The sequence below is a fragment of the Muntiacus reevesi genome, chromosome 1, assembly GCF_963930625.1.
Source record: "Muntiacus reevesi chromosome 1, mMunRee1.1, whole genome shotgun sequence".
Lineage (NCBI taxonomy): Eukaryota > Metazoa > Chordata > Mammalia > Artiodactyla > Cervidae > Muntiacus > Muntiacus reevesi.
Genome location: NC_089249.1, coordinates 28,237,969 through 28,259,291, shown reverse-complemented (window position 1 = coordinate 28,259,291; position 21,323 = coordinate 28,237,969). Strand labels below are relative to the sequence as shown.

Sequence of the window (21,323 nt, the reverse complement as noted above, 5' to 3'; positions counted from 1 at the left end):
CAAGTGCGGACTAGTGGGGCGGGACGTAAAGTGGCCCGCCCCTACTACTTGCGCATGTCAGCTAGAGGCCTCAAATAAATCGCGGAGGTCTGCCCCCCCCCCAACCCCCGCCTTTACGCGATGAAGGAAGTCTCGCGAGGTTAAAGCGCTTTGAGAGCGCTGGTCGGAGGCGGTCGCCCGGGGTTTTCTCCTTGCCAGTGATGGGGCTGAGCACCTGGAACCCCGGAGCCAGCCCTGCATTGCCTGTTCTGGGTTCTGCGTCTGCTCGCTGAGAAAGCTGGACAGGCGGGAGGAGTCTCTTCCCTTGGGTGCAGAGGTCCCCGTTGGCAGAGGCTTTGAGTCCTAACCGCCACAGCTGACGGCTGCGAGGGATTGAGACCAGAGTAAGTGAAATCTCAATCCAGGGAGACGAGCGGGCGTAGCGAGGCGTAGGCTTGCTTTCCCCTTTTGCACCACCTCTTGAACCACCGGCTGCCGGTTCCTAGGCGCGGCACTTCCTATTCTCAGCTCTGAGCACCTCTTTCCGGATCTCAGGTGCAGAAAGTTCGATGAAAAGCCTTGGCCCTGACCCGTGGGGACACACCTCTGTTCTCGGTTTTCTTCCTGCCTAGCCCACCTGGCAGCTCACCGTTGGCGGGGCGGGGTGGGGGTGGTCGGCAGGGATGGAAGAGGGTTCCTTTTCAGGTTTCAATTTACCTCTTTGCGTAAGAACCATTCCCTTTCTTGAAACCACCCTTCAAGAAATATGACTCTTTTCCTAGTTCTCTTCGCGGATAACCAACTGTCTTTAAACTGCCTTCTGAAGAATCCTACCTTTTTCTTGGTTTTCATCTTACCTTTCTTCTGTATCCGATCTCAGATAATAGTACTGGTTGTCCATCCAGTTGTCCGCACTAGAAACCCAAGGCTCATCCTTGACTGTATTTCCGCTTGTATTGCACTGTGCTATTTCTTCTTTCAAAACCAGATGATTTCCCCACCATCCTCCTCCCCTGGTTACCATTCTGAAATACAAATCTGTTTATGTCAATCCTTTCTTGAAACTTTTTCAATAACCTTACCGCTGACAGAATTAAGTCCTATTTGTTAAGCGTATCACATAGAGCTTTTTACTGTCTGTCCCAATCCATTTTTACCTTTTCTGTTTTATATTGCCAGTACCACAATATTCGTTCACGCCAGACTGCTGTTTGTCCAAACACGCCAAGCACTTTTACAGTGCCTTTGTATGTGCTGTACCATCTGTCTTGAATGCTTCCTCTTCCTTTTTATAAAACCACCTCTAAAAATGTAATTCATAGACCATTGTCTTCTCAGGCTCCCCCAGATGATACTGATAGTACCACTGTTCTCCCAAAGCACTTGAAACAGTATTTCTACAGAACTTTTTAGATTGTATAACATTGTTTATTCAAGTATCTTGTCTCCTGCCAATTTGAGCTTGAGTCTGGAAATCACATCTTATTCATCTTTGTAGCAAAAGTTGATTCATTGCTTGGCACATAGCAGGCATTATTTGTATTAATGTAAACATGTGTATACTTATTTGTAATGTGTGCGTTTGCATGCTTAGTTGTTCAGTTGTGTCCGACTCTTAGTCCTCCCGTGGACATAGCCCCCCAGTCTCCTCTGTTTCTGAAATTTTCCAGGCAAGAATACTGGAGCAGATTGCCATTTCCTACTCTAGGGGAATCTTCCTGACCGAGGGATTGAACCCAAGTCTCCTGCATTGGCAGGTGTATTCTTTAACCACTGAGCCACCTGGGAAGCCCCATTTATAATATAATAGTTCTGAAGTTTCATCATAGAAGTAGGAGTCCTTAGCATTCTCAAAAAATATAGAATTTTAGAGCCAGAGGGACCTTCTATATTAGTTTTAAAAACGCTGACCAGTTTTGAGTATGAGGAATACTGTACCACTAATACACAAGTAATTGTATTTTTAATATCTGTTAGTTGAGATTGTGCATCATGGCACAAAACTATTATGCTTTTACATGATTTTGTATTTTATTATTAGCAGTCTCTATTAAAAATGGTGGGATATATAGGTAGGAGAGAAATATTTAGACTACAGACCATGCTTAATGCATGTACATCTGTGCCACCCTTCCAATGATTCCTTGCCCATAGGTTAGAAATAACTGGTTTAGGTTAGATTAGTTTCTTCTTAAATTGTCATACTTGTTTGAACATACATGTATATGAACTTACATTTAGTCACAATTCCAAGGAAACATGTAATTAAAAAAAAATAAAACTTCACCTGTGTCCTTGCTTTCAAATTCTGTTTCTTCTAACTTTAAAAATTCATTTTCTTCCAAAAGCTGCTTCATAAAACTCTAAATGTGTTCATTCCATTATTTTCAAGGACAGAAATTTTTGTGCTTTCAAATACAGTGATATGTGTGTGTAAGGTGCTTTTTAAAAGTACGTAATTTGTAATTTACATGTTTTCTTTCTTGATCTCTGTAAATTTCTGAGAAAATCATACTATGCCTTTCATTTTTGTACCTCCATGGGTGTCAGTTAATATTTTCTCCAAAGTAACTTTAGAGGCACCTGCCCAAACAATAAAAATTTTTAACCAAACTAGGTTGTTGACATTTATAGACATATCTGTGGTATGTCAGTGATCACAGTATTTCTCTGTGGTTCCAGCTATAGGATAATGGATTTGTGGATAAAGGAGAAAGAAGAGTGATTTTAATTTCTTTAAATTTTTCTTAACCAAAGTCTCAAAGTAAACAGCTGGCAGTTTCTTTCCTGGGTGGGTGGTGGTTTCTCTTTTATCAGCAGCAGAATGTTCTGAACGCTCTGCCAGGAGTCTGACTGCAAATGTCTTTGGTTGGTAGAGTGGGCGAGAATGTGCTGAACATGGTGGGGTGGAGGGGAGTAGGACCAGGAACTGCTTTAAAAAAATTTTACCTGTAATCTGAACCTACCTGTAGAAGATAATGTAAGTAAGTACACTAGTTAAGTATGACTAGTTAAGACACACACTTAAAAATAGATAAATTGAAAATATCTTTTTTTTAATTGGAGTTTTTTTTTTTTTTTAATTTAAAACTTGTTGGAGAATGGGAAAACAAATCTTCCTCCCACTGCAGTTACCAATGAAAAGGGAGGGCTGTGAGAGGGAGAAAAGCACAGTGGTTTCCAAAACTGGCAAAGTAAATGCATGTTATGAAATATTTTAAACTTTTGTATGGTTTCACATACAGGAAATAAACATGCAGATTCTTAGAAATTTTATGTCACTGTTTATCTAAAATGCTAATAAAAGTATGCTTTTAATTACCTGCTTTTTATAATTCCTTACCCAGAATAGAAATGGGCTTTCCTGGTGACTCAGCTGGTAAAAAAATCTGCCTGCAATGCAGGAGACCTAGGTTCGATCCCTGGGTTGGGAAGATCCCCTGGAGAAGGGAATGGCCACCACCTCCAGTATTCTTGCCTGGAGAAACCCATGAACAGAGGAGCCTGGCAGGCTGCAGTCCATGGGGTCACAAAGAGTCAGACACGACTGAGCAGCTAACACTTTCCCTGAATAAATAAGTTTTTATAGTTACAAAACAGATTTTAAATGTAGTTCATTTTGATAGGAGTATTTCATTATGCAATCTAGAGAGTTTTTTTTTTTTTAAAGTGGATGTTAATTATAGTTTCAAAAAGCCTAATTGGTCTTGTTAAAAAACAAAATTCAACTGAGTGAACTTTAAAAATCTTTTTGGCTTTGTTCAACAATTCATGAATCAGGCAGCACCCCATCTAGCAGAAAGGAGTTCCAAGGAGCTGTACAAAATGAGACACTTTTATAGGAAAAGGAACAAGGAAGTTATACTAGCAAAAAGCAGGTTGGATGTGACAAGGTCACTTTCCTTTAGGGGATGGCAGGGGTCTGTCAGGCAAATGACCTCACAGTGATTCCTGATTGAGTGGTTTAAGGTTCCATTTCTGGAAGAGGCCAAAACTGTAAGTTAAGTCTTGGTTCGGTGATGTGGGGCATAGCATGAGTGACTCCATTTGGGTGGGGCCTGTTTTCTTGTTTTTAACAGTCTTACAGATTAACTGTGATGACTGGTTAAAATAAGTGCTAGGCTTCCTATTGGTTATGAGGGAAGATATTAGAAATTTGTTATTTTTTATAATCTTTGTTTATACTTCCACTTATTTTCTACTGCTGGTTTGAAATGCAGTTTATATAATATTTTGGAAGTCTCCTTGGTGGAGTAGCATCAAGGAATTTGCTTTGTTTTTCCACCCAGGAGACCACAGTAGTTTTTACATAGGTAGAAGCAGGCAGAGCCCTGGAGACCCATCTTGGCTGAACATCCTCTAGACTGGGATCAGAAGTTCTATTTCTGGTACTCGCTTAGCTCCTTCCTGCTGCATGGTGCTGTCAGCTCCTTTCTGTTCAAGTCCTGAGTCTGTTTCCTCATTGATAAAATGGGGATAACAGTTATCCCGATGAGCAAGATTCAGTATAAGGTTGTATCCCTTAGGTTCAGAAAGCTACCGACACTTGGAATCTAACAGCTGAGGCAGCATACTGATAAATAGATCCAGAAATAGAGAGCTCAGAAACATACCCATACATTTGCTGAGAAAACATACGACAGGTGTGGCATTAAACTTCAGTGGAGGAGGAACGTACTGTCCAAAAAATGGGAAATGGGACAATTGGTTGTCTCCATGAGAAAAGGAAAATATAATTCAATATCTTGCACACATGCAAATAAACAGCAAATGAACTAAAGATAAAGGCAAAACATTGGGGATAGGTAAGATTCTTTACCATCTGAGCCATCAGGGAAGCCCGTATGTCTCCTTGTCTAACATGTTGTCAAGTTGGTAACCCCAGACACAGCTTAACTTTTTCATATTTCAGAAAGAAAGATTTACGATTATCTGAAAAGATTGCATCTAGATTCAGGGCTCTGTTTCAGTTAATCTACAGATTCCTTTGCCCAGAGAATTCTGAGAGCATGGCTTTTGGGGAGAGGGCAGCTTACTGAATTACACACAGTATAGATATTCGATCACCTGTCACCTCATCCTGTATGGGAACTTTAGTGCATTTTATTTGGAAACACATCCTAGCTATTGTTTGTAGATATCATGTTATTACAAAGCATAAGGAGATTTTTTCTGATATTAGTCCCAACAGTGTCATTTACATGTTGGGACCACGGACTGTCAAGGTCCTCATACCTGAGTTGTTCTGTTAGATCAAGATAACTTCTCAAATCTTTTACAGCTTTCTCTAGACCTTGCTTTTTTCTTTTCTTTCACCATCTGTTGCAACCAGTTATTTTTACTGTAAGACATTTTTTTCTGTTTTTAAATGTAATTTTACTCTAAAAAATCTGATGTTCTATAGTTAGTGGGATTGATGGGAGATACGGAGATATAGGGGCTTCCCTGGTGGCTCAGATGGTAAAGAATCTGCAATGCAGGAGACCCAGGTTCAGTCCCTGGGTCAGAAAGTGGATACCCACTCTGGTATTCTTGCCTGGAGACTCCTATGGACAGAGGAGCCTGGAGGGCTACAGTCTGTGGGGTCACAAAGAGTCAGACACAACTGAGCAACTAACACTCATTCATAGAGATACAGTGACCCCCATATAAATAAGAAAGCTGTACTATTGCCTTGCTCTAATTTTAGGTAATTCCAGAATGGCAAGGCCTTGTTGGAGGACATCTTAGATTTTAATGACTGTTCTTTTGTGTTTTAACCTATAGGAAGCATTGGTTCCTTTAGTGGCCCTTTTGCTGTTGTATTTTGAAGTGCTCTTATCTAAATCTCCTAAATCTTAGAAGACAAATCTTTTGGTGGTTTTATCTAGTGAGACAGAAGTTGTATTAATTTCCAAACTTAATTCTTAAAGCTCTCTGGAAATGTCTAGTCATATAAGTGAACATTTTATAAATTGGTAGTTTTACATTTTATTTTGATTAAATCTTTTTATTCAGCTTTGAACCTGTTTATAATAACAGGACAATATACTCTCTGCTTCAGCTGTTGGGTACAACCAAGAATACTGTTTGAATTTTTTTTCATCTTTATTTAGTTTGCAATTTTGAATCTTTGCTAGGTATAATCTTAATGAAAGCCTGCTAAAATGGTGTGATGTGTTGTATTTTCTTTCTTTCTTTTAAAATGTTACACAGTTGGGTTATTTAAATCTCTTGCTGCATTTTTCTGTATCTGAGGGGCTAACAATTAACCTAACGAGTCCCATGCAGTAGTATCTTACAAATACCTATATTCTGTAGCAAATTCTGTCTTCCTAAACTTAGTGAAAATCCTTAATTATAGCCCTTAACTTTGTTCTACATCTGAGTTTTAATTTAATTGCTATAGATCAGGCTTATGACATAGTAACATTACAAGGTAATTTTATTTTTTGAGAAAATCTTAAAGAAAGGGTGACTTGTATATTAACAGAAAATAAGACAAAACAGTAGAAAGAGAAAAATTCAAGAGTGATAAGTGTCAGAATGTTAAAGTTTTTGAGAGATTATTTTAAAATAAAAATTTTGTTTTGAGGTCTCCGCATATCAGTTGAAGAAGCTAAGTAACTATAGGCTGTGTTATGTTTTGTCTCCTAGTTTTTCAGCTCCTTTTATACATTTTAGTTATTGATTTTAACATATCAAAAGTTTCCCATAATGGCCAGTGTTGTGCTAAGTTAAAACTTTCTTTGCCATTTACTAAGGAAAGTGCTCGAGTTAGAATTATAAAGAATTTTTATATGAGAAGCTGAAGTTCCTCCAGAAGGAGGTTGATCCTTTAGCATAGCATGACACGTAGAGACCGCTTTGGCTGGTTAGTAGTGTTTGTTTGTGGATGGTGTCTGAGGTCACCTGACCAAGCAGAGGCTAGGAAGGGTCATATGGTCAGAGACCCGACAGTCACCGACTGCAGAATACAAAATAATAAAATGACCTTTTTTCACAAATGGCAAGATAGGGATTGCCCTCATGAAGAGCGCAGTTTCTATATAACATTCAGTTCAGTCGCTCAGTCTTGTCCGACTCTTTGCAACCCGATGGACTGCAGCATGCCAGGCTTCTCTGTCCATCACCAACTCCCGGAGCTTGCTCAAATTCAAGTCCATCGAGTCGGTGATGCCATCCAACCATCTCATCCTCTGTCATCCCCTTCTCCTCCTGCCTTCAATCTTTCCTAGCATCAGGGTCTTTTCCAGTGAGTCAGTTCTTCACATCAGGTGGCCAAAGTATTAGAGTTTCAACTTCAGCATCAGTCCTTCCAGTGATGAATATTCAGGATTGACTGATTTGATCGCCTTGCAGTCCAAGTCAAGAGTGTTCTCCAACACTGCAGTTCAAAAACATCAGTTCTTCAGTGCACTAAAGAATCCACCTACAATGTGGGAGCCACAGGAGACATGGGTTCGATCCCTGGGTTGAGAAGATCCCCTGCAGAAGGGAATGGCAACCCACTCCAGTATTCTTGCCTGAAGAATCCTATGGATAGAGGAGTCTATATAACATAAAATGTATTTATTGAATGTACACTTTTGTCCCCACTGTATATTCAGGGTGTTTTAAATACATTCTGATTTTGTTCTCAAACTTTATCTATATATAAATGTGTATATATAAACACATATGTGTATATATGTAATATATAATTATATATATTTATATATGTTGTGTATAATTTTTTGAATATTATAAATTCACTTTCAAGTTTGTTCCATCTGAACAGAATCAAAACCACAGGTGTTCTTAGATGTTTTTCATCCTGAGACAGTGAACGATTCGGTAACAAGCAGCTTAAGCATAATGTGTGTTAAAGTGGAACTAAAATAAGATTGATAGCCACCTTTCTTTTGAATCCGTTTGTCATTTTTAATCTTATGTATTCCTTTAGAAATGAGTTGCACCATTGAGAAGGCACTTGCTGATGCTAAAGCCCTTGTTGAAAGATTGAGAGATCATGACGATGCCGCAGAATCTTTGATCGAGCAAACCACAGCTCTCAACAAGCGAGTAGAAGCTATGAAACAGGTTTGATTTTTTTTTTTACCCTGTTGATTCCATTTTTAAAAGGCAGTCATTGACATTTATGTGTTATTTTTATTATAAACTTCTGCTTAACTAGTATTTTATTTTTAACGTTTTCTGAAGTTTAAAAGTAGCTTGACTTGTATGTTTTAGCTTACTTCAGATTGAAATATAATTTTGTCAAGGTCAACTGACTTGTATGTGTGTATATATATATCTTCTAAAACTTGTAGATTTGATCACTTAATTTCCTACAGTGATGCAGATTTGAATTTGGAAAATGCATGCATTTTTTTAGGTCTAAATACATTTGATAAAGACGAGATAGTGTCTTTTACTAATAGTGACACATATTTTGTTCTGTCTCCTATTTTTATAATGTAGAAATATTTTTATAGGAATATTTTGGGGGTGCTGTTTAATAATAAAATAGTTTTTGAAGATGATGCAAAGCAATATCTTGTTTTCACCTTTTGCGGTTACTGCATTTGTGTGTGTGTGCATGCTCAGTCGTGTCCAACTCTTTGCAACACCATGGACTATAACCCACCAGGCTCCTCTGTCCATGGGATTTTCTAGGCAAGAATACTGGAGTGGGTTGCCATTTCCTACTCCAGGGGATCTTCCCAACCCAGGGATTGAACTTGCATTTCCTGCATTGGCAGGTGGATTCTTTACCACTGAGCCACCTGAGAAGCCCTATTCATTTATACTTGCTACCTTATTTTTCATTTACTGCTGCCAATTAAGGAAGAAATGAAAAGGGCTTCACTTCTTGTTATCCTTACCATTATGTATAAGAACTTTCCAGTGGGCTAGGAAGTTGAACTACTATTTTAAGCCCTCTTTTGATTTTAACTTTAAGAGAACTATAGAATCTCTGAAACTATGATAGAAATCACTGTAGGAAAATATATATTTATAGCTTACTCTGGTGAAGTGCATCTCTTTTGTAAAAGGAAGCAGCAACCTGCGGGTACTGATTTTAACAAAGCTGCTGAAAAAGTGAAGCAAGTTTACCTATTGGATTAACTGAAAAGTTCATGTGGGTTTTTCCATGACATCTTATGGGAAAGCCTGAACTTTTTGGCCAGGCCCATATTTTGCTGCCCTAAACACATTACATACCTCCCTGTCTAGCTTGACTCATGCATTCCAGTGAACATACATATCTTGTATTGAGTTGTAAAAAAGGGGAGGAGGTTGACAAGCAGAGTTAAGAACCATACCATAAAATTTACCCTATTTTTTAATTTTTTTGGCTGCACCACATGGCCTGCTGGATCTTAGTTCCCCAACCACAAAACGAACCCACATCTGCTGGAAGCATGGAGTTTTAACCTCTGGGCCACCAAGGAAGTCCCCTACAATTTACCCTTTTGAAGGGTGCAGTTGATTGAACTTTAGTATATTCACGTGCTCTGCAACCATAATCACTGTCTAAAGTTTTCAAGTTTCATCTGTGTTCTAGTATGTATCAGTTCTTCATTCCTTTTTATTGCTAAATATTAATAATATTCATTGTAAGGGTATAGCACCTTGTGTTTTTCTATTCATTGGTTGATGAACATTTGGATTGTTTTTCTTCTGGGGCAGTTATATATAATACTGCTGTGAATATTTGTGTATACATTTCTATGTGGACATCTGTTTTCAGTTTTCTTGGGTATATACTTAGCTGTAGAATAGAATGGTCTTATACCTCTGTGTTTAACTTTTTGAGGATCTGCCTGTCTGTTTTCCAAAACAGCTATGTCATTTTACATTCCCATCAACAATACATAGGCGTTAGCAATTTCTGCACATCCTCTGTTAAGCTCGTTATTACTTGCCTTTTGATTAAGGTCATCCTAGTGGCTGTCATGTGCTATCTCCTTGTTATACTGAGCTGTGTTTCCTTAATGACTAATGATGTTAAGTATCTTTCATGTGTTTATTGACCATTTGTGTATCATCTTTAGAGAAATGTCTCTTCAAATCCTTTGCCCATTTTTTTCAGCTTTATTGAGATATACTTGATGTACAACATTGTGTGAGTTTAAGGTATACAATACACATGTATATATTGTGGAACCATTACCTACTAACCATGAGGTTAGTTAGTACTTCTGTCACCTCACATAGTTACTGCATGTAATTACTGTATGTGGTGAGAATATTTAAGATGTATTCTCTTGACAAATTCCAAATATGTGATATAGTACTGTTAACTTTAGACACCATGATGTCCACTGCATCCTCAGAACTTAGTTGTTTGCCCATTTTTAAATTGGGTTCTTTTTATTGTCGAGCTGTAAGAATTCTTTATGAAATGTACACACATATATACACATATGTAACATACATATTTTCAAATATATTCTCTTACATCTTGAAAAAAAATCTTTTCATTAGTATCAAGAAGAAATTCAAGAACTTAATGAAGTTGCAAGACATCGGCCACGGTCCACATTAGTTATGGGAATCCAGCAAGAAAACAGACAAATCAGAGAACTGCAACAAGAGAACAAAGGCAAGCTATTTATCACTGTGTATAGCATCTCAAACGTGAGCATCTCCACTGCACTGTTGAATTCGGATCAGTTAATATTCCTTAAATGGGAAAATAGCCAGTTAAAGTTACTTTTTCTAGTCCATTATGCTTCAATTACATATATCTGTCTTTATCCTATCCTACATATGAATGTCTGTCTACCTTACTTGGAATCATCTTAGGCTCTCACCTTCAATATCCATTTGTACCACTGAAATTATTACCTGTGAAATAACTCAGTTTCATTCTCTGCAGTCCCACCACTTTGGCCCCTAGCTTAGATGTTTATAGTCTCTGGCCTGAAGTATCCTCATTGGTCTCCTTGATTTCAGTCCCTTTCTGCTCCAGTCCATCTTCAGCACAGTCATCAGATTGATTTTACAAAAACATATCTGGTCATGTTGTTCTTTTGCTTAAGAACCCTCACTGTGTACTATTTCCTTATCCAGAGGCCTTCAAAGTTGACTCTAAGCCTTCTTTTTCATATTCTTCCCATACCTACCTTCTCCATGAGACCTTTGCTCTTGCCACCCTGAACAAGTTCCCAACATACCATCCACTTTCATGCCTCCCTGCTTAGAATGCCCTGTCCTTTATTTTTCAACTGAAGGAATGTACATTCACCTCACTACTATACTTCTATGAAGCCTACACCAATTTTTCCTCACAGACTTTTTATATGTATTAGGGTAGAGCCCCACTTTGCACTTAACCACATTGTGTTATAATTATTTATGTTTTGTTTTCTCCACTAGACTCTGAACTTTATGGCCTTTTGGTATTCCTAATATAGAGCATGATCTGACACTCAGTTGTTGTTCAGTCAATAGTTGTTAAAATGATTCTCAAAAAATGAGCTTAAAATGGTTATTTTGAAAACTAATAAAGGACTCCATTTGGTGTCCTTTATTTCCATATGGCTAGATTTTTGTACCTCATGTTTTCTTTATGAAATACCCCCTTTATAAGTTGCTTTTTAAAAAATGTAATATGGAAGAGAATACATTGTGCATCTTAAACTCAATAAATAAAATATGCTGTTACTCTTGATAGAATTACGTACATCCCTGGAAGAACATCAATCTGCCTTGGAACTTATAATGAGCAAGTATCGAGAACAAATGTTTAGATTGCTAATGGCTAGCAAAAAAGATGATCCAGGAATAATAATGAAGTTAAAAGAGCAACATACTAAGGTAATCCCATTCTGTAAATATAATTTGAAAAAAGGACAATCAATTAACTTGTGTTCAGATTTTTAAAAAATCACAGGTGTCTTACATGATATCGAATGCTTCTCTTTTTGACGTTTTCTTCTTTTCCTTATTTTTTTCATGTTATATGTCATTTTCTGTTTGATTTAGTCTTCAAACTCCCATTCTTCCCTAGTACTAGCTTATAATATATATTAAAAAGTAAACATTATTTGGGAAATAAAGGTAAGTCTATTCAATTCAATTTATTCAAAATTATAATGTTACCTGCTTCAAAGAAATATTTCTTCTAACTTGTATATTGGTATATGTTGCAAAAATGAAAATTAAATGCCCAAAAACCTTTTTAAAAATCCGAAAACAGCTAAAGTTAGATTCATTTTTAAGACTGTCTTCTGAATGAGGCTAATTCATCCAGACTATAGATACTCCTGATTATTAATGGAAGCACCAAGGGGTGGGGGGGAGGAAAAGAAACAATATACTATATATATTGGCCTTCCCACCCATCCCATCCTCCATCACATACCACTCAACATCATTTTTAGAGACAGAGCTGAACTGGCTATAAATCAGTGTTGTTTCTGCTGTTCATCTTACTAGTTGTGATCTCTGTATTTGCTAGCAGCTGCTGTGAAAAGATAGAATATTCCTTTACCATTTACATTTTATTTTAAACGGATTTTTAACTGCTGGTGTGAAAAATATTAGGATAGATTGTGACTACGAGGCCATTATCTCTATTGGATAATGATGAGCTAACTATTTTTTATTAGTTATAACGAGTGTTATTTAAGAAGTATTGACTGTTATAATGTATTTTTATCTTTCTCAATTATTAAAACACTTTTTAGATTCTTTAAAATATTTCTTCCATCTTGGTGATTTTAGGTACTTTTTATTATTAATTCTACTAAAAATAAATATCTAGTAAAGTGCTTTAACATGTAAATTCAACTTTCCATAATAAGGAAGTTAGTAATAGCTCTTGTGTCAAATAGTATAATAATAAATTAACAAATGTGGTTTTAATATTATCTAATTATGCTATTTATCTCCTAACTAAAAGGAACCATAGATAGTTAAGTGGCAATCTTTTGAGTATAAAATGTATCTATTGATAATATCATTATAAAAACATTTTATAAAACATTTTATTTTGAATATATAATTTAAGAGGTTTTTTAAGGTACAAATATGAAGTGACTTAAAATTATTGGTAAAATAAGTATGTTCTTGAGACATTCCAAAATACCCTTGTGTTTAACAACCTAACAAATTTTTTAAGATCTACAGAGAATACTCTGGCAAGCAAGTGCTTAAGAATAAGATACTGAAGCTAGCTAGTCCCTCGTGGTAGCAGTTATGTCAGAAGCAAATGTTTTCTAAAACACATTAGATTTTACCATTCAATACAGCTGTTTTACTAATTAGCAAGTTAAACATGTCTTAAGATAGCTGTAAGCCATCCTTTTTCATTATGCAGATGAAATTCTTCTAAGTGCTGATTCTTGCCTTCCATGAAATAACAGTTCAGTTACTTGTTATTAATTTTAACTAATACATATTAATGTTTGTGATTTTGATTTTTCCCAAAAAGGAGATGCTTTGATTCAAACAAATATTTATTAACACTTGCACTGGCTTAGTTATCATAATGAGATGAATGACTAAGTTTTATTATTCTACCATAGGACCTTTCAGTGCATTGGGAGATACAGATAGAAACATGATTATCTAACATGAGGTAGGATGTGATGAATCCTAAATAGAGATCTGGATTACTACTGGAGTACTAGAGGAAGCAAGATTAGTTCTCACGAGGAGAATCTGGGAAAGTGGCAAGGAAAAGTAGCAAATCCATCTAAATCTGGCCTCAAATTAATTTGGGGGCTTGACAAGCAGAAATGGGTGAGCACAGAAACTTGCATGATAAGTATGAGCTTCTAGAATATGTTTAGGTACTAGTGCTCTGATACACCTAAACACAAAAATAATTTTATAACACATTTTTGGGTAAAACACAGAGTTACACTTAACATCATTTTGGAGCAAGAGGCTCTGTTGAGACTACTGTAACAGAATTCTGCCCTCACCTAGAAGTTTTTTTGAGCACACATTTAAAAGCCAATAAAAAGTTTGAGGAGAACTCATTTTCATTCAAACACTCATTTTTACATTATTTTTGAACTACTACCTTTTTGGAAATCTTAAAAAAACAAACATTTCCAACAGTTGGCTAACTCGCATGAACTAACACTCATTCAGTTTTAAAATTACGGATATTGTCCGTATTAACATTATAATGACTCTGTACTACAGATTGACATGGTGCATCGTAACAGCTCCGAAGGATTCTTCCTTGGTGCATCTCGACACATCCTTGAAGCACCTCAACATGGACTGGAGAGGAGGCACTTGGAAGCAAATAAGAATGTACACTAAATACAACAGTCAACTTTGGGGGTGTGGATGGGGGGGAGGGGCATTTAAAAAGTGCTTTTACATTGAATTCTCCCAAATTAAATCAGCAATAAATGAAATTGCTTTTAAAAAACACTATGCTTTTGATAGCCTTGCAAAAATACTCAGGTTAGAAACTTTAAATCTGTCATGAATTCGCTGTGTATTGCATTATACATAGCCTGTTAGGTAATTGCAGGCTTTAAAGGTTCTTTGGGCCAGCCTTTCATTTTGTTATTCTAGTTAACTGTAGCTGCAAAATTTTAGGAAGCTTCAAATGGTTGTCTTCTTTCTGGACATCAAAGACATTTTCTTGACAGTTATTTTAATCTGACTTTGTAAAAATTTTCTTTAGTCAAACAATTAAATGAACTGTTTTAATTCAGATTTTCCATTAGTTTATAGTCCTTTAATTTGCATTCACAATAAAATTACCTTTGTTTAGGTGTTACAATTAAGTATAGTAGCAACCTCTCCATTGTGTCTGTTGTGTTTTGTCTTTTTTTCCCTCCAATGCAATTTTAAGAGAGTGCAAAGATTTTGTTGCTAGCACTTCTTGCTTTTAAAACATTTTGAAAGCACAGGTCTTGCCCTATTGTGCCTTTTAAGAGATCTATGATACTTCCCTAAAGATCTTATTGTAATAAGTGGATCATTCAGGAACCAGGCCTGTAAAAATACCGTTCAGTTTTATTGAGGTTTTTTTTTTTCTTATGATGGTTTTGTTAGAACAGACTGTCCTGAAAAAAGTAGTTTCTTGTTTTCTTCCATTTTAGAGGCAAATGATTATTCGTTTCCTTGTAGTTGCCATAAGACATCAAATCATAAACTAAGAAAACTGTTGGTATTCAAAATTTTTGCTCATTATCCTTATCTGACTTGCTGCTGAAGTTACTTGTACTTGACTTGCTTTTAAATGTTAGGCTCCCTTTATGGTAGGAGGGATTGTAATTATTTTTTTTTTTAATTGTTATAGGACATGACAGTTACTTGTCTTGATATCATTCTTACCATCATAGTCTAATCCAGAGCTGTCTAATAGAACTTTCTGCAGTGATGGAAATGTTCTTTATCTGTGCTATTCAAATTGAAAGCCATCAGCCATATGTGGCCATTAAATGTCAGTAGTGCAACTGAGGGGCTGAATTGTTAATTTCTTAAAATGTATTTGACTTCAGGTAATTTCAATTTAAATAGCACTGTACTGTACAGTGTATTTTGCCTTCTTCCTGTGTACTAGCTTTGTATAGATTATATTAAAATAAGGATCTGTATTTTTGTTACTTAAGATATTAAATGTGTGGTTTACTAAAGATATTCCTGTTTGTTGTCTGTTTGAATATTTATATTCCTCCAACAGTTTAGTGTTGTAGGTTTTGAGGGGTCTTGTTCAAATCCTTTTTCCAAATAGAGTATATACAACTGTTTAAGAGACTGAATGTTTACGTGGGAAACTATTAACTTCTATATTTAAGTTTTGGCCTTAGTATAACAAAGTAACCCTCAGTTGCCAGTGAGCAATGGTCTATAGAAGTTATTCATTTAAAAAAGTATTAGTCTTGTGTCCCTGATGATTATAAACAACAGAGAAATTATAAAACCTTATGTCCATCTCTTTCATTGACTATAAGCTCTTTGTAATCAGAGAACATTTCTGTTAAGAAATGTTCGTATTCCTCTCACCTAGCATAGTGCCTGCACACCATACGTGTGCAAAAAAGAATAATAAAAGTAGAACTCTGTTCTTTTTATTCAATACTTATTATTTACTCAATACTTATCATCTATTATATACCTAACATTAAATAATAGAGAAATACAAGCAATGTATAGGTCCTGCTGTCAGTGAGGATTATAGTCTGGAAAAGATTCTAGATTAAATTGCGATCAGTTTTTAGGATGGATACCATAGAATATATTTATAAATCATGAAGACTTCAGGAAGGAATAGATAGTGAATATATATCTTTCCCATTAGTTTGGTCATGGGGCACGTAGGTACGAAAAAGAAAATGTTGCTGATCATTTGTGGTGAGAGGACTGTGAAATGAGTCTTCTATTCATGGGTTTAGATATATCGTTCTGCTTATCCTTAATCCTAGTCCAAACAGAAATCTGACTTCACAAGGACATTTAATGTCAGTCAACAGTCTTGTAAATATCTGTTTGATATATTACATTTATGTTAAATGGCAGTGTAAAGGTATTAACATTCATATCAAGTAGTAATGCAGATTTTATAAAAAGTTTTTTTTTTTAAGTGTTTCATTGATTTACAGCTTCCATCTCCTTTTTTTTTTTTAGGAATTACAAGCACATGTTGACCAAATAACTGAAATGGCAGCAGTCATGAGGAAAGCCATTGAAATTGATGAGCAACAGGGTTGCAAGGAACAGGAACGAATATTTCAACTTGAAGTAAGTTTTAAATTGCACATGTAGGTGAAAACTATTTGTACAAAGATTTATGCCAGAAAATATATCTCATTTTTAAATATATACTTTCTGGGGTGCTAGTAACGTTCTTTTTCCTAATCTGGGTACTGGTTATTTGGGAATATAATGCAAGACCATTTATATAGTAATATAGGAGTCTAAGATCAGTAGTAAACTTATACCAGTCATTGAGAAAATTGACTTTTTTGGATTCTGTGTTGCTTCTGTTATTAGGTGAATATAATTCTTCAGCTTAGTAATTTGTTAAAATATCTCTTTTTTATCAGAGATCACAATGATGAAGAGGGAAAATTTTTTTAATCCACAAATAATATTCTTCGGCCACTTGTATTTTTCTAGGGATATAAAAACTTTCTTACCACCTGATGGCTCAGATGGTAAAGAATCCGCCTGCAATGCAGGAGACCTGGGTTCAGTCCCTGGGTCGGAAGATCCACTGGAGAAGGGAATGGCAACCCACTCCAATATTCTTGCCTGGAAAATCCCATGGACAGAGAGCCCGGAGGGCTACAGTCCATGGGGTTGCAAAGAATCAGACACGACTGAGCAACTAACACTTCACATAAAAGCTTTTATTGCATCTGCTCTTTATTTTGTGGTAGCAAAAGCACAAGTCATTGTTGAATAGCTCAAATTGGTGGAGGAGGTGAACTTTATAATTTTAAGACCTTCATTTTGAAATCATGGTGGAGAAATTGGTTGTAGGGGACCAAAAATGATTTTTCTAACTGTACAAATTTCTCTCATTCTTTGTAACCAAGGCAAGCAAACTTTCTCAGTAAAAGGCCAGATAATAAATCTTTTCAGCTTTGAAAACCAGGCAGTCTGTGTTGTAGGTACTCAACTCTGCCACTGAAACAAAAAAGCAGCCATAAACACACAAAATAAGATTGGACTCAACTGTGTTCCAGTACAGTTTAATTTACAATAACAGGCCTCAGGCCGAGCCATAGTTTGCTGATGCCTGCTTTATACCATTGAAACTTAGAAAGTAAGACCAAAGACAAAGCTGTATTGAGAATAAATTATAATAGTTATTTTTAAATGTCTAAAAATTTCTAACAGTATTTCAGTTCAGTCGCTCAGTCATGTCCAACTCTTTGTGACCCCATGGACTTACAGTAACCAATCTAAAAGATAAGGGCAAAGTTGTTTACCAGTGGTCAATCTGGTCACTTACTTACCTTCTTAAAAAACACCACTATCTATTTAGCCAGCCTGCTGCTGTTAAATCCCCACAAGGAAAGCAAACCAGGCTTGCCCTTCATTCTGTGCTATCATGGAAAATAATAAAAGTACTGAAGTACTAAGAGGTGTTAGCCCCAGTGTATTATTCACAGACTTTCTGAGTTTACACAAATAAAAATCTAGATGTTATCTTCTTCATCTGTGTTGTTGTTTAGTCGCTCAGTTGTGTCCGACGCTTTTGAGACCCCATGGACTGTAGCCCACCGGGTTCATCTATCCATGGAATTCTCCAGGCAAGAATACTGGAGTGGGTTGCCATTTCCCACTCCAGAGGATCTTCCCGACCCAGGGATCAAAACCCACGTTTCCTACATTGCAGGCAGATTCTGTACCACTGAGCCACCAGGGAAACTCCTCTTCATCTATATGTATTGTGTTGTAAAATAAGGCAGTTTCTGAAGTTCTGTAATTAAAGCTGCATAAATAAAAAGCCTTCACAGTGGTGGAAGACACTGAACACATAATTCCTACCTCTTTAAAAAACTGTTCTCTGGATTCAAGTTGTCAGCTTCAGTGGCATATATCATTTCATACAGGCTTCCCTGACCTCCAAGATCCACTGCCTGATGAACTGAGGTGGAGCTGATGTAATAATAATAGCAATAAAGGGCACAATAAATGTAATGCACTTGAATCATCCTGAAATCAACTCCTTCCCTCCTCCCACCCCCGGCCTCCAGTCTATGGAAAAATTGTCTTCCAGGAGACTGGTCCCTGGTGGCAAGGAGGTTGGGGACCCACTGATTTAATACATTTCTGCCAATTACAGTACTTGCTTTTTATTTATCATACCTTCATATGTTTGGTTTTTCTTAAGATGTTTTTACTATTATAGCCACCGTGCTGACTGCTTCTTTTTGTTTGCTTTCTTATAGCAAGAAAATAAAGGCTTGAGAGAGATTCTTCAAATAACTCGAGAATCATTCTTGAACCTTAGGAAAGAGGATGTGTCAGAAAGTACGTCTTTGTCAGCATTAGTAACCAGTAGTGACCTCAGTCTGAGGAAGAGCTGAAGAGCTTTTTAAGTCTGTGAACCTCTTACAAGGTTCCAACACACTCACTGGGACTTGCTTGTTAAGTGAATGAATTGACAGCAAAATCCATCTCAAGTTACCCTTTGTTTTGTTTTTTTCTATAATATGTACAGTGCACTGGCAAGGACGTTTAAAGGATAGCAATGAAAAAATACATAGTTAATGGTCATAGACTTTACTCCAAAATATAATTGAAAAGTAGAAATTAAGCCTTTGTTAATTGGTGAACAAGATTTTTGTAATTGTTTATAATTTTTATAATTACAAAATTACAAAATTTGAATTACAAGAATTTTCTAATTCTGCCAATTAAGTGTAATTGGCAGAATTAAAGATTTTCACAGCAACTACTGCACGTAACGAGCTTTCAGCAGTGCTGTTGGCTTTCGTTGACATTTAGATAAACATGAATATTCCCAACAAATGTCGTGGAATTCATAAAAAATATCCCAGTTTTAATATACAGATTTTGCCACAGTATTGTGAATGGAAAAATCGTCATACTAAATTATATTCTTCCTATTTAGTGAAAGCTTATGTACCATGAGACTTCAGCTTTAATGATTGCCTGTCTACCTTCTCATTAATTAAAATTTTTGTCAAAGTTCAGTTTAAAAGGCTGCTAGGAATGTTTTATATGCACCATAAATAAAAGAGGTAATTTAATTTGAGCTCATTTATCATAATAATGAGCTGACACTTGTCCATGACTTGCTTAAGTACATGAGATATCATTTCAGGAATGAAAGAGAAGGAATACTACTTTCTAAGAAAGAAGAGCTTATAAGAGACATATTTAGTAGGTTAAACTACTTCTTTGAATAAGTTTTGGTTCTAAATCAGTAATGAAGATGAGATTTTTCTCTTCTCTGGTTGATCTTTAAGGATATTAGGTAGCTCATTTAGCTAACAGTTGAAATGTTTGATACAGCAAGCTAGGTATGGTAATTTCACAGTAAATTGGGAATTGCTCTGCCTCAGAACCTTTTTTTTTAAGTAATTACTCTTAACATATGGAAACAGTAAATCAAAATTAAAAAAATTTTTTCTAGGTCTAAAGCTCCATCTGGTTTTCATAAACATAAGCAAAAGATATTTCTTGTAACCTTGCAGTCAAAGGGTTGGGGAGTACCAGGGGAGGAGGGGGGAAATCTGGATTATAAGTATTTGTCTTATTTTTTACAAAATATATGTCCAATATATAAGTTTTTAAAAGCCAGTAGAAATAGAAATGTGCTGACATCAGTCAAAATCTAAATTTTTCATATTTTGTGGTGATTATAGAAGAAAAGGTAAGAATGTCAAATACTATTAAATATACAGTACTCATTTATATTGAATATATATTAAAATATGCATGATAGAACATTCTCCTTTGGAGTGTATAATTTGTTAAAGTAATAATCACATGGTGACTTTTATGTATAATTTCATATATGGTAAAATTCAAAACTGCTTTTCACTTTGGAATTTTTTTATCTTAGGTTTGCAATAGTTGAGGGGACTGATTGAATAGAAAATGGCTAATGGGCCCAAACTAAACAGATTTATTTTCTCATTCAGAGGCCTTGATTGGTATTTTATAAACAAGTAATAAATTTTATTTTTAAACTTTTCTATTGGTTTTTGGGAAAGTATCCTGTAATTTGATGGTTTTTATCCCAAGTCAGAATTAAAATAAGCTACACAATTGAGATTAAGTCTGAGGCAATTTGTTGGGGCAGCTCTATTATAAAACATTACTTGACAAATAATTATTTTTGTAAACAAATAGGTTGAATTAATTTATTCTTGGTCTTCTTACTTGGATATTATTTTAAGAACTTGGTCTTTAAAAACATGTACTTTATTATATAGCAACAGTGTTGTATCCCATACTTTTTTGTTTTTTAAGCAGAACCCTTAAATTTATGTCTGAAACTATGTACTGCTAGGAACCTATTTTATCAATAAAGATGAGTGATTAAATTGGTATGGTCTCCAAGTTAATTTGAAAACAATGCTTACATTTATTCTTACTTGTAGGTATTTTTTTAGGGCTGTTTGTTTATCCTTACCACAAAGTTAGTACTTGGCAACAACTTCTACCTGTATTCCTTAGGAACTGGCCAGCAACTTATTGCTGATTCTGCAGACCTTTTGATCATCTGCAGTGGATTTAAAAACGTCTTCCAGTGACATGTCTGGGTGATCACTGCTCTACCTGTGGATGTGAGCATATTGCAGATACAGTCTTTACAGGTCTAAGGATCTCAGGATAAGATCTTCCTGGATGTCGTATGGATCCTAGGTCCAAAGACTAGTGTCCTTATAGGAGAAAAATACATTTGAAACTCA

The 21,323-nt window shown here is 35.9% G+C and overlaps 1 protein-coding gene across 2 annotated transcripts; it reads left to right on the top strand.

Moving 5' to 3' along the window:
* Positions 1-113: 113 nt before the first annotated feature.
* Positions 114-20,958, top strand: FGFR1OP2 (FGFR1 oncogene partner 2). Of its 2 annotated transcripts, XM_065940012.1 has the most exons (7): positions 114-383; positions 7,904-8,040; positions 10,432-10,549; positions 11,624-11,766; positions 14,107-14,220; positions 16,552-16,665; positions 18,828-20,958. In XM_065940012.1, exons 2-7 carry the CDS (start codon positions 7,906-7,908, stop codon positions 18,963-18,965), a joined length of 762 nt encoding a protein of 253 aa, XP_065796084.1. In that variant the 5' UTR covers positions 114-383; positions 7,904-7,905; the 3' UTR covers positions 18,966-20,958. The 2 variants fall into 2 exon arrangements, with proteins under 2 accessions (XP_065796084.1, XP_065796085.1); XM_065940013.1 differs by lacking the exon at positions 14,107-14,220 and having other exon boundaries at positions 116-383.
* Positions 20,959-21,323: the final 365 nt, after the last annotated feature.